Here is a 12,510-nt window from a genome sequence, read left to right as displayed (position 1 = left end):
GAGAGAGAGGAGAGGTGGTCGTGCAGGGCCCTGGGAGGAGAGGAAGGAGGGGAAACTGCAGTAGAGATGTAATATATGAGAGAATTAAAAAAAAAAAAAAAAGAAAAGAGAGTGGGGGCTAGCATGTTGGGTCACCAGTGCCCTCACCAAGGGACTACTGACTACCTGTTTACTGGAGAAAAATCAGGCTTCTGGTGTTCACAAGAGTCAGAATCATAGGAGCAACTGACCCTTCTCTGTTATCTCACTTCTCTTCCCACCTGACATCTTCTGCATCTGCTGTATTGCACTGCATCCATGAAGCCCTCAGTAGAAATCCTCTAAAGAAGTGAGCGAGCCAAGAAAACCTTTTTACTTTGTAAAGTACCTGGCTACAGGTATTTTGTTATTGTAAGAGAAGATGAGGTTGGAGAAATGGCTCAGCACTTAAGGGTACTTCAGAACTAGAGTTTAGATTCTAGCTTTTGCTTAACCAGCCAGGTATCCTGCATGTGTCTGTCACTCCAGCTCTGAGTCAGGACAGAGACAGGAAGTTCACTAGGCTTGATGGCTTCCAGTCTAGTGAAGAAAACTAGAGCCTCAGGTTTGTGGGGAGATCCTTATCAAAGGAACAAGTGGAGCATGGCAGAAGGGAATACATGACGCCCTTCTCTCTTCTCTGAGAGTGCACGTAGATATTATACTTTAGTTCACAGTTCCAGGGCGTATAGTGCACATATTCACATAAATAAAAGAATTAAATAGATAAGTAAAAATATTTTTAAATGGGCCAAATAATCATTTACTTTTGAGAAAGGGTTTCACTATGTAGTTCTGGCTGGCCTGGAATTTATATGTAGATTATACCAACCTTGACCTCACAGAGATGTGCCTGCTGCTGCTGGGATTAAAAGCATCCACTACCATCCTTTCCCATCCTACCTACTGTAAAATAGATAAGTAAATCTCTGTATTTAACATACATTTGAAAAATTAGGCTCTGCTATTTCTGGTTGTGAAGTAGGGATGAGAAAGAATGCCCGTAAGGTTTTCATTAGCACCCCAGAAGCTAAGCAGGCTCCCATGTGGCAGATGGATCACATAGGTCAGAGATCAAAGGTGAGATCTGGCCGTTCCTTCCTCCAGCAGTAACAACAGAGCCTGGTCTGTCCAATAAAATGTGCAGTTGTTCTCTTTAAGCTCATAAAAACACAAAGTGCATTTTGGAGATACCATAAACCCAGTGAAACAGTTTGAAAGTGTGATTATTTTTTATTCATGCTCCTTTTTTTTAATTAGTATATTGTTTCCCCATTTCTTTTGAGCTACTCCTGATTTTAACTTTTCTGACTACCTTTCTGCTTCATCAGTTGGTTACCTCTTGATCTTTGCCTTTCCTCTGTTGCGTGTGTGCTTGTAGTTTTTGTGGTTTTGATGGTTGTTGTTTATTCTGGTTGTTTTGATTCATTATGCCATGTGTGGCTCCCACCCCTCTTTCATCTTCCAGATGCAGGCTGTGTCCTTGTCATGGTGTGCCAGGTGTCTGTGGTCTGTCACCTGCTGGTTTGCCCAGTTGCAATCTGGTCTTCCTCATGCTGGTTTCAGCCTGTCTGCTAGGCTGTCTTGTGCCATGGGATCTTTGCACCTATTATACACTCTGGGGCCTTCTCCTTCACTCCTCTTTCCGCCCATTCCCATTTCAGACAGGTCATGGATTAAACGTAGTCTTTGCCAGCTCCCAGGTGTCATTGCTGTATGTTTGATCTGAATTTGGCACTGCTCCCCACCCTGACACTTGTGTGGTCTTGTAGCCTCATGAGGGAACACTTAGAAGGTGATTGCTTGGCCCATGCTTCATCCTAAGATCCTTAGTTCCCTATGCAGAGCCCCCCATAGTAAATCTCCCACAAAGATGTGGAATGCATTGACTGAGTGAGCAAGCAATGCCTTGAAGGGAGAAAGAAAACCAAAGAAACTGCAAAGGGGCTGGTATGGGGACTAATGAGTCTAGCACTTAGGAGTCAGAGGCAGGAGGGCTTTGGGATCCTAGCCAAGATGAGGGTGAGACAAAGGAGCTGAAGGACGAGAGGAAGAAGAGAGTGGAACACAGAACTTCCATTCCACATCACCACACTGTGAGGTGTGAGGAACTCAGAAACTGGAATAAACGTTCTTGAAAAACAAAATGTCCCAACAAGGGACGAACAGCAACTCCAGCTGGGAGCCCTTGGCAAGGCTTGCTAAAGGCGAGGGCACAGACAAACTCTGGCGGACAGAGAATACCCACGTCAACCCTGCTTATGGCCAGTCCCACTCAGCATACTTAACGGTTGGAAATTTGCTGCTCGGGGCCCAAGCAGGGGCCAAGGGCAGTGTTTTGTACCTGTGAGAGGTTTTATCGCCAAGTCGCCATGTTAACAGTGACTGTTCACCAGGTCACAGGAAAGCAGACTGTGGGTATTAAGCGCATGCGGACATTGAGGTGACAGGAAATGACTGCGTTGGATATTTTCAGAGAGACCGATTTTTTCTGTTTGTTTAGCTAGAGACTTGGCACTGTATACTCCATAAAGCACTTCCAAATTGTTCCCAAAGGGTTTGCAACTACAGCAGCTCTGACAGCTTACTATTTGCACAAGCTGGGCAGCAGGTGCCTAGTGATATGTGTGTGTGTGGGGGGGTGCTGGGGACCTGTCATCACCTGTCATCCCTCTGATGGGCACTCATCAATCGGGGAGAAGAACAAGAATGCACCTAGAATGCTACCCAGACCAGATAAGAGGTGTGACAATTGAAACCCAAAGAATTTTCACCTTCCTAAAAATGTCAGGGTCTGTGTGGTTGTGTGTGGATATGTGCATGTATGTGTGCATGCTTGCTGGTACCTGTATGTGCTTATACATGTTTGTGCATGCATGTGGAGGCTAGGAATTAATGTCAGGTGTTTTCCCAATTACATTTGTTTGTTTGTTTGTTTAATTTTGAGACAAGGCCTCTTACAGAATTTGGAACTTGCTAACTGGCTAGCTAGCAAGCCCCAGGGACCCCCTGTCTCTACCTTCTCAGTGTTGGGATTAAAATTTCAGTGTTTAAAGGTGAGTGAGGCCTCTGGGAAAGAAAGGCTCCAGGCACCACTTATCACCTTGGGAAAAAATCCTTATGGGTTATGACCTTGCAGTCCTCTGTTAGAGAAAAGAACGAGTTATGTGGGAAGAACCATCCATACTGAGCTTGCTCTGAGTGACCTCAGCACCTCCAGTCTCTGCCTGCCTTCTCCTCTAGATGTGGACTAAGGGATGGGAGTTGGCAGTAAAAGGGGATGTTCGTGTATCTAAAAACCCATCAGATTTGTAGAGGCTATCTGAGTCTTAAGATGGGAGCTGGCGCCAGCTCTCTGACAGAGAGAGCTTCTTCTGGAACTTGGCCATCTTTCTTGGTGTAAGGAATGATGTCACAACAACCTGTCTTGGGGTTATTATTGCTGTGATGAACCACGATGACCAATGCAACTTGTGGGGGGGGGAGGGTTTATTTGGCTTTACACTTCCATATCATAGTTTATCAAGAAAGTCAGGACAGCATAAACTGATGGGCCTCCCCCTGGTGGGGAGCAGCCTTACCAGGTCACAGAGGAAGACAATGCAGCCATTCCTGATGTGATCTGATAGACTAAGATCAGAAGGAAGGAGAGGAGGACCTCCCCTATCAGTGGACTTGGGGAGGGGCATGCGTGGATAAGGGAGAGGGAGGGTGGGATTGGAAGGGGAGGAGGGAGGGAACCACAGGGGTAATACAAAGTGAATAAAGTGTAATTAATAAAAATTAAAATAAATATATAAACGAAAGTCAGGACAGGAGTTCAAGCAGGGCAGACACTTGGAGGCAGGAGCTGATGCAGAGGCCAAGGAGGGTGCTGCCTACTGGCTTGCTCTTCATGGCTTGCTAAGCCTGTTTTTTTTTTTTTTTTTGTTTTGTTTTTTTGTTTTTTTTCCTATAGAACCAGGCTCTGGGTGGTACCATACACAGTGGACTGGGATCTCCCCCATCAATCATGAAGAACATGTTCTACAGGCTTGCCAACATGTTCTACGGCCTGATCTTATGGAGGCAGTTTCTCTATCAAAGTTTCCTTCTTTTGTATGACTATAACTTATGTCAAGTTGACATAAAAACTAGCTTATCACCAAACTAATGACTTCAGACTTGGAACAATTTGCCTTACAGAAGGGTCTGGTAAAGTGCAGCAATGGAGGCAACCCAGGACTTCCCATTTTGGGGGCATGCTCAGACCCAATTGTGTGTTTTTGCTCTGCCTGCCAATGAGTGAATGATCTTGGGAAATTCGGTCATTTTTCTGGGGCCTCCGTGTTCTCATCTGTAAAATACCAATCAGCGGTGTCCAGACTTCTTTCTGTGTTTACCAACACATGCCTGGTGAGTTCCTCCATTCTAGCAGCTAAAGTTGTATAAGAGGCTGAGAAACAAAAGGTTCCCCCCTAGGGAGCTTAAATGTTGATTGGGGAGACAGACAGAGAATAAAACCCATAAAGTCATCAGACAGTGTCTAGTGTGAGAAGATGGGAAAGGAAGGTGACGAGGTTTAATGAGGGAGTGTGTGCTCAATCCTGCCCTCTGTGCAGTGTGTTCTCTGCACGGGCGGATGCTGCTACCTATGCCAGGAGACAGTGCTGCCTGAGAATCCCCTCACATCAGAATGCTGCCAGCAGCCACACACTTCCCTCCTGTGGGTCCACCACATCCAGGGACCTCAGTGTGTGCCCCAGGAGAGACCATGGTCCAAGCAAAAAGTCTGCCGCGTGGCACCTGGACCTCCAAGCTCAGCCCTCTCACTGCCATCCAGGTATGGTTAGCAGCAAGCATCTTTTTTACTCTGGGCTTTTGGAAGCCTTTTATGTGTCATGCACCCTATAAAAGGAGCGCCTGTGAGGTGCGCCTATAGCGAGCGACAACCCCTGGCCCTCTGGTTCAGTGCCCGCCGTGGTGGCTCCTGTGTGCTTTTCATTTTGCTTCATGTTAGAGATCATATTGCTTGTCTGGATGCAGACCCCAAACCAGCCTGGCAGGGGTAGAGGCAAGAAAGCTTGCATTTTCAGCTGTCTGTGTGGCACTGAAGAAATGTAGGCTCTGCCTTTAGCAATCAGCTTTATATTTCACCAACTGGCAGCCCTAAGTGCCGCTGCTTGATCTGGTGTTGGCCCCATAAAACCCCAGAGCCCTTCTGTGACTGCCGGTTATGGGGGGCATGGTCGGACGGATCCCACGTTGCTGTGAAGGTCCAAGCCCTCAGCTAATAAAGACAGGCCAGTGAGCAAGCAGGTGACCAATTAAAGTCTACATCGTTTATTTAAAAAGGGGTGTTGTTCAGCTGTGGCTGTTTGTCATGGCCCTGGATGAGAGCTGGGAAAAGTACTTCACAAAGAGGTCCTATTTGAGTAACCTCCAGGAGGGGGTGCTCTAATGAGACAGTCTCACTTGGAACATCGAAGGCCCTTTGTTTCATTTTGAGGCAGGGTCTCATGTAGCCCATGTGTTTGGTTCATTTCACACATGTGCTCTAGGGATGGACACAGGAGACAGTGAGTCCATACTCTCATAGGACTTCGGTTGTGGCAGAGCCAGACAGACACTGAACAAACGAGAACCCTTTTCTAGGTGCTGGGAAATGGAGTTTCACCATTGCACCTGTGTTATATCAATAGGATAGTGCGGCTATGGTCTGTGCTCCATAGTAAGCATCTGAGAGATGAAGGTGTATTGGAAAGAACCCAGCCTGGATATGTCAGCGATACTAGGCACTCGGCAGAACATGAGCCTGGCTATTGCTGTGGGTGCTTGGGGAAGCCCTGCACTCCCATGCTCAGGGTGCAAAGACCTGGAGGAAGGCCGACAGACATCTCGGGGATGAAGTACAAATGTCCCGGGGCAGGACTGAGCATAGGGTGGTTTTGAGGATTACACTGGGAAGTTAATACACATGCTCAGAGCAGGCTCTACAGAGGGCGTGTGCTTTGCCTGAGCAGGAGTTATGTAGAGCAGTCCTGCAGCAAAGGACAAGCCTTTGACAGTCAGGACCAACTCCTCCTCAGTAATTCCTAGGCTTTCAACTGAAGCCAGTGCCCTTGACTCTCCTGGTCCGTGTCCTCACCTGACTGGGCACCATCAGGACCAGCTGGATACAAAGTGGAAGTTCCCCAGGTTGAGCATGGTTCAGCACCCTGGACAGTGCTGGTGCAGGACCAGAGGTCAATGAGACCCTGCCCCAGGTTAATCCTGCCTCTCGGTAAAGAGGAAACATCAGAGGCAGCTCTAGGCTTTGAGACACATGGCAGAGGGACATCTGTGATCTGAGAGGCATTCTCCAGTGAGCGAGCCTGACACTGGGCTGTGGACAGAAGCTTTAAGGAGCTACCCTAGAGCTGATGGCAGGTGCCACAAGCAGATGTACAGAGAGGCTGGCATTAGGAGGCAGGGGACCTGGAAAGGAATATCTTTAGCTGAGATGGTACATCTAAGGAAGTCTCTAATCTGAGCCTTGAATGGGATGACAGGAGTGACTGTGGACAGTTCCATGACTGGCTGTGTTGAGGGCAGAGGAAGTGGACTGGGCTGGGTGAAGCACAGACGCAAGGTAGCAGGAGATGGCATTGGGGAAGGTAAGGAGGGTCGTGGGGGCCTTCTAGCCTCGGCTCTGCACCCATCTCAGTCACAGTGAGGGTCCACAGTTGTGGACAGGAAGCTATGGAGCTCATTAGCTGAAACACACACTTAGTCTGTGTGGAGGACAGTTTCTTGAGACCTAAGAGGGGAGCACAAGCCCCATCAACTTGTTTGTAAGTGACGTCTTTGTTTGAGACAGGCTTTCTTTGTGTAACTCTGGCTGTCCTGGTCTGTGGACCAGGCTGTCCTCAAACTCAGAGATCTGCCTGCCTCTGCCTCCTGAATGCTAGGATTAAAGGCATGTGCCACTACACCTGGCTGACAAAGCTCTTTTGCATAGACACTAGTGTATCTATAAGACAATGTTTATCTTTTTGTTTTTACATTCACAAGTCACACGTGGCTTGGCAAGGTTAGATGACTTCTCAGGGCATACAGCTAGAGTAACAGAAGAATCTGAACACAGGTAACACTTGGAGAGTAGTGGCTCTCATCCTGGCCATCTCCTAAGTGCCCATTGGACAAAATGGATTCCAGCAAATGCAAACATGAGTTAGAGAACATTGAAGGCCATGACAGGGGCAACCTGGGAAGAGGTCAAAGAAGGATTGAACCTCTCTGACTCAAGGGCTAGGGAGGCCTCACATAGGGCTAAGCCTGGTGGGGGCTGGGAAGCTGGAAAAGAAGCTGGAGGCTTCCTGCTACATCGTTTTGTTCCCTGTCCCTCAGCGACATCTGAGCTGCAGCTGGGCCTCATGCACCAGCCAAGGACTCATGTCCATAATTCATTCATAAAGATTTATTTCTCTCTAAATCAGCAAATGGTGGTGTCCTTCACTGACAGCGGGTGTTCACAGAGCACTAGTCCTCTTGGCACTGGAAAACTAGCTGTGGCATTATGATGCCCCATTTGAAGATAGCAAGTGTGGGGAGCATTGCTTATTGTCACTTTCCATGGTAGAAAGCCACATCTTCATCCGCACTTGTAATCTTGGGTTTGGAGCTCAGCCTCAGCCATCTCTGAAGGCAGCAAATTTCCCTAGGGGGTTGTAAAGATCTCTTGAATGGCTGAAGGTGGTGGTGGTGATGGTGGCAGTGCTGATGATGTGGTAGTTGTGGTAGTGATGGTGATGATGATGATAACAAAAGCGATGATAATGACAATGAGCAATGATGGTGATGATAATTATTCTGCAAGCAGCTGCTGTTAGTTAATCACACACTTTCTTTGCTCCTCAAGTAAGCTAATGTCATAGAGAAGGAACACCTGTTCTTCAGGACTACAGCTGTCATCAGCTGTAGTCAAGCTCAGTTTACCTGGAGTGTCCTTAAATTGCACAGTCTTGAGTAAACACTTTCACACATTCTTCCAAACTGTAGCATTATTGATCAGTGTAGCTACGAAATGTAGTCTATGTATATTGAATACATAAATGTACTCAGTCTCCTTATAGGGTGAGGGGAATCACTCAATTTTTAGAATGACCCTTTTTCTTCTACATCCTTCATTTCTCACCTATGTGACCCCTAGCCCCTAACCTAATGTGCCTTGACTATGCCTCCACTCTCCCATTTCATGCTGTGCCCTCAGCAGAAAGATACAGAAGCCTAGATAGGATCAAACCAATTCTTGGAGAGTGAGAGTGGGAAGCCCTAAACAGGTGACCCCAGAGCCTATGAGCTGTCCTTGTAGAAGGCAGGCTTGATGTGCCTGGGCTCTCCGTAGCCACAGCAATAACCCCATCAGGCTCCTTTTGCTGACTGCATTCAAATTTCAAACCCAACTAACAATCCAACGTGAGCTTCAATTTAAAAATGTTTCAACCAGCACAGCCCTGCAATGTGGGAGCAATATTATCTGCACATTAAACACCAAATGATAGCTAACGTGTTGATTGACATTTAACCAGCATCCAGTGTGAAGATGCCTCTTTTCTGTGGAGTCGGGCGTGTGTAATAATTAATTGGCATTAACAAACATAATCGTATGGCTGTAAATGCAGAGTGCAGTGAAGCCAGTCATGACTGGAAAGCGGGGTTTCTTTACATCAAGTTCAGGCTGTCTATCTAACCTGTCACACATGTCAGGAAAGGTCCTAGTTTTCAAGTCACAGCCCGAGTCTCCGGTGGCCTCTGCCAAAAGCCTATGTATGTGCTATGAGCCAGCCTCTGGGGATGACAAATACTGCTTCTTGGCTTTGCTGTGTGTCTTTGTGGATGTCCTTTTCAGAGTCCTGCTGTCCCAAGCTAGCCAAGGACCAGGTGACATGAAAGCTGTTTCACATTCAAGCTCTTGCTTGAATCAACCGCTTCTGCTGCCCATGTGTTCCACGAGGCCACTGCAGTGCTGAGTGTGAGAGTACTGGCCCACGGGTCCCCGGGGCAGTGAGAAGGCTCCTGCGAGCCTCTGCCATAGCTACTGTGCCTATGTTCATCACAGCTGGGTTTTCTGTATGCTTCTATTTAACATAAGCTTATTTGACAGAGATGGTTAATTTATTAGCTCTGAACTAACAGGTTCACCTGTTCTTTAACTTAGACTCAGAGGAGGCTGGTTTAATTCACATATTTTCCTATGGTGCATACTGTACTTCCTTTTTGAACTCAGGGACACTAGACACCATACCAGTGGCATGTGTGAGGTCATCATCAGGAGACCTTCTACACTGCCAGTGAGTAGAGTAGTACAGCCCAAGAGGAGATGCCGCAGCACTTTAATTTATAAATAAATAAAATGATATCTATGTGCACTGAACTATAGCAGTTGCACTACTGGCTGTATAACCAAGGGAATGAAATCAGTATACCAAAAAGATGCCTACACACTCATATTCATTGATATGCCAGTCAGACTAGATGTAGTATGGTGTCAACTGTCCATCAGTGGCCTGGATAAGGAAGATACGGTACATGTACCCAGTGGAATTCCACTGTGTTTCATAATGGATGAAATCCAGAAGACATTTTTGTTAGCAAAAACACAACATGCAGCACAGGAAGATGATTACCACACAATCACATTCATATCCAGAATCTTTAAAAGGGTTTTCATAGATTTGTTGCACTGGCTAGTTTTTATTGTCGACTTGACACAACTTTCAGTCACCTGGAAAGAGGGAACATGACCAGAAGAATTGCCTCAGATTGGCCAGTGACCATGCCTGTAAGAGATTGTCTTGATTGATGTGGGAGGGCTCATCCCACTGGGGTGGGGGTGGGAGAAGACACTATCCCTAGGCAGGTGGGTCTGGGCTTCTTAAAATAGCTAGCTCGGCATGAGCCAGGAACAAGCCAGTCAGCAGCTTGGGTTCCGCCTTCTGCAGTTCCTGCTTGAGTTTCTGTCCTGATTTCCCTCCAGGATGGGCTGTGACTTGGAAGTCACAAAACAAATCCTTTCCTCCCCAAGTTGCTTTTGGTCAGAGTGTTTTATAACAGAAACAGAAATGCAAAAGTAGAACTGAAGTAGGAAACAGAACAGTGCTTGTCTGAGATGGGGTGGGCATGGGAAGATAGGTGTTTTCATCCTGCCCACAGTTACACTGGAGAGGAGGATTAAGCTCTATGTTGTATTGCATAGTTGGTGACTATGGTTCACACCGTGCATTGTATACTTCAGAACAGTTGGATTTCAAAGGTTTTCATAAAAAATGATAACATGGAAGGTGAACTGAGAGTTAACAATCCTGCCGTGAACCATCATATCGTATACACATGCATGGAGGCACCACATCGAGTCTCACCAATATGTGGATTCTATAAAACCATCAAAATCATCGGAGAATAATAAAAATGTGAGCACGCGACACCCAGCAGGCCATGGGCAGGCCATCCACAGTGCGAGGCTGAAGCAGGGAGGCAGAAGGTGGCCTTGTTGACCTCATCTGGGCTGTATACCTGGCCCTCACATTTCCCCCACTCTGTGAGTGTTCAACAGTGACGGGGAAGACCTGGAATATGGATTTGGGAGTGAGAATAAGTTGCATTGAGTAGAAATGTCCACAAGCTGTGAACCCCGAGGATGAGCTTGGCAGATTTCATTAAGAGTGGAGTTCTGCAGATGAGCATTCTCCGCCCTCCAGCAGGCCTTGGCTCGTGACACCCCGTAAACACTGTGGGATTCAAGGGAGCAGTGAAGGGTCATTGCGTTCCCTCCACTTCTCTGCAGTTATCTCTTCTTCTCAAGTTCGTGGCGGTCATAATTTCAATTAGGTGAGTCTGCTGTGGCTTAAATTAAGTTTCTATCTCTCACCTGACCCAGATCCTTCAGGAATGCTGAAGTTGAACCCCTTGACTCTCTTGGTCACTGGTCTCCTAAGAGTCATCCAGGAGCAAGAAAGAGCACGCTCACAGTGGGCTATGCTGGCGAGTCATACCTATGGCCCGTCTGCATGCATCCGTGAGGGGAAGTGGATAAGGCTGAGGCTTTTTAGGATACACGCACTGTGATGGGAAGCCTCGGACTCTCTGAGTTCATGGGTTCATCCTGGGCCTTTTCCATCTTTCCTGCTGTGGCCTTGCCTGGGAGATTGGAGCGTGGCATACATGCTGTTGGCGTGTCCACAGATATCTGAGTGCTCTGTGTATTTGGTCATTTATTGACTCACAGATAAGCTTTTAGTATACGCAGTGCACGCAAGACTTGTGCTCCCCATTGCGATCTACTCATCTTTTCCTCAAGAAGCTAGTCCACATTTGGGGTCATCCCAGACCACGCTGACAGGAACCCTTACTGGACATTGGACAGCATTTTTAAGGTGCTTGATAGCATTGCCTAGTGGTTTAAAGGGGGATGTGCTCATCTCGGCAGATTCTTACCAGTACTAGGGGGTCATTTTAGATCTTTGCTAAGTCAAAATGAGGCTCAAGATTTTCTTCCTCACTGTGGCAATGCCTCACAGCACATCCATGTCCCAGGATCAAGCCTGGATACCCCAGCCTTACACTGAATGTGTGTAAATGTGTCCACGTGCAGATTATAACAGAGGTTTTCTCTCTCTAAAAAAACGTCATAATATTGGCGAGTAGTTTGTCCTGTACTTTATTCCAGTGGTTCTTGCAAGAGTTTTATTCCTCCAGAAATTTCTGTGTAGAAATTTGGTTGAAGTTTTGGGGGATGTACTCATTCATATTCTTTCTCTCTTCCTTTGCCTGTTTCCAATAATGGAAAATGCAGCTGCTGAGGATGACAATTGCTAAACAAAGGCTCGGAGATGAAGAAATTGGCATGAGACATTTTGCAGCCCATGAGCGGGAGGACTTGGTTGAGCAGCTGGAGCGAGCAAAGGAACAGGTGACTGCTGAGCCCTGTTATGGGTGGGGCTGCCTGAACTGGCCTCACCACAGGCAGCGCAGAACATACGCTTGCGTGGCCCCTCACAGCTGGGGGTGGGGCACACACGCTCCTGGATCCAAGTCCAAGAGGAGACAAAGGATACCCGTAGCAGGCTTGACCTTCTCAGTTCTTCCTGGGTTCGTGCTGAGTGACTGACTCCTAGATGGCTGATCTCTAGAACTGATTGCTGCTGTTCTGTGCACACCAAGAGACTTATCACCAGCCACCCATGTGGGCAGCAGGGAGGTGATGTGACAAACTGGCCTTTAACTTAGGAGTTGCCACTAAGATTCTGAGCAATACTTTTATGCAGGGGTTGCAGAGCCCTGGTTGGGAAGCAGTTACAGGAATGAAGACTTCCTTATTCTGCTCTTGCTAACTGGCCACTGGATGCCCAGGTTTGAGTGGCTGAGAACAGCATGCATTTGTAAGACTCTAGGATCAGCCTGCCCTTCCCATGCCTGTGAATGGGGGCAATGTGCAAGGGTTTGAGATCAGCTCCTCTGTTCCACCCACCCATG

General features: G+C 47.2%; 1 protein-coding gene across 2 annotated transcripts in view; it reads left to right on the top strand.

Moving 5' to 3' along the window:
* The window catches only part of Ccdc149 (coiled-coil domain containing 149), a 92,444-nt gene that overhangs the window by 53,501 nt on the left and 26,433 nt on the right, over nt 1-12,510 (top strand). For both annotated transcript variants that reach the window (XM_055624004.1, XM_055624005.1), the window contains exon 5: nt 11,831-11,947. In XM_055624004.1, the coding sequence (XP_055479979.1) occupies nt 11,831-11,947 (117 nt within the window). The remainder of the gene's footprint in view (nt 1-11,830; nt 11,948-12,510) is intronic.

Source organism: Psammomys obesus, unplaced genomic scaffold (assembly GCF_907164565.1).
Source record: "Psammomys obesus unplaced genomic scaffold, mPsaObe1.curated_primary_1811, whole genome shotgun sequence".
Classification (NCBI taxonomy): Eukaryota; Metazoa; Chordata; class Mammalia; order Rodentia; family Muridae; genus Psammomys; species Psammomys obesus.
The sequence above is the reverse complement of the archived record's forward strand: the minus strand, read 5'-3'. Positions and strand labels throughout refer to the sequence as shown.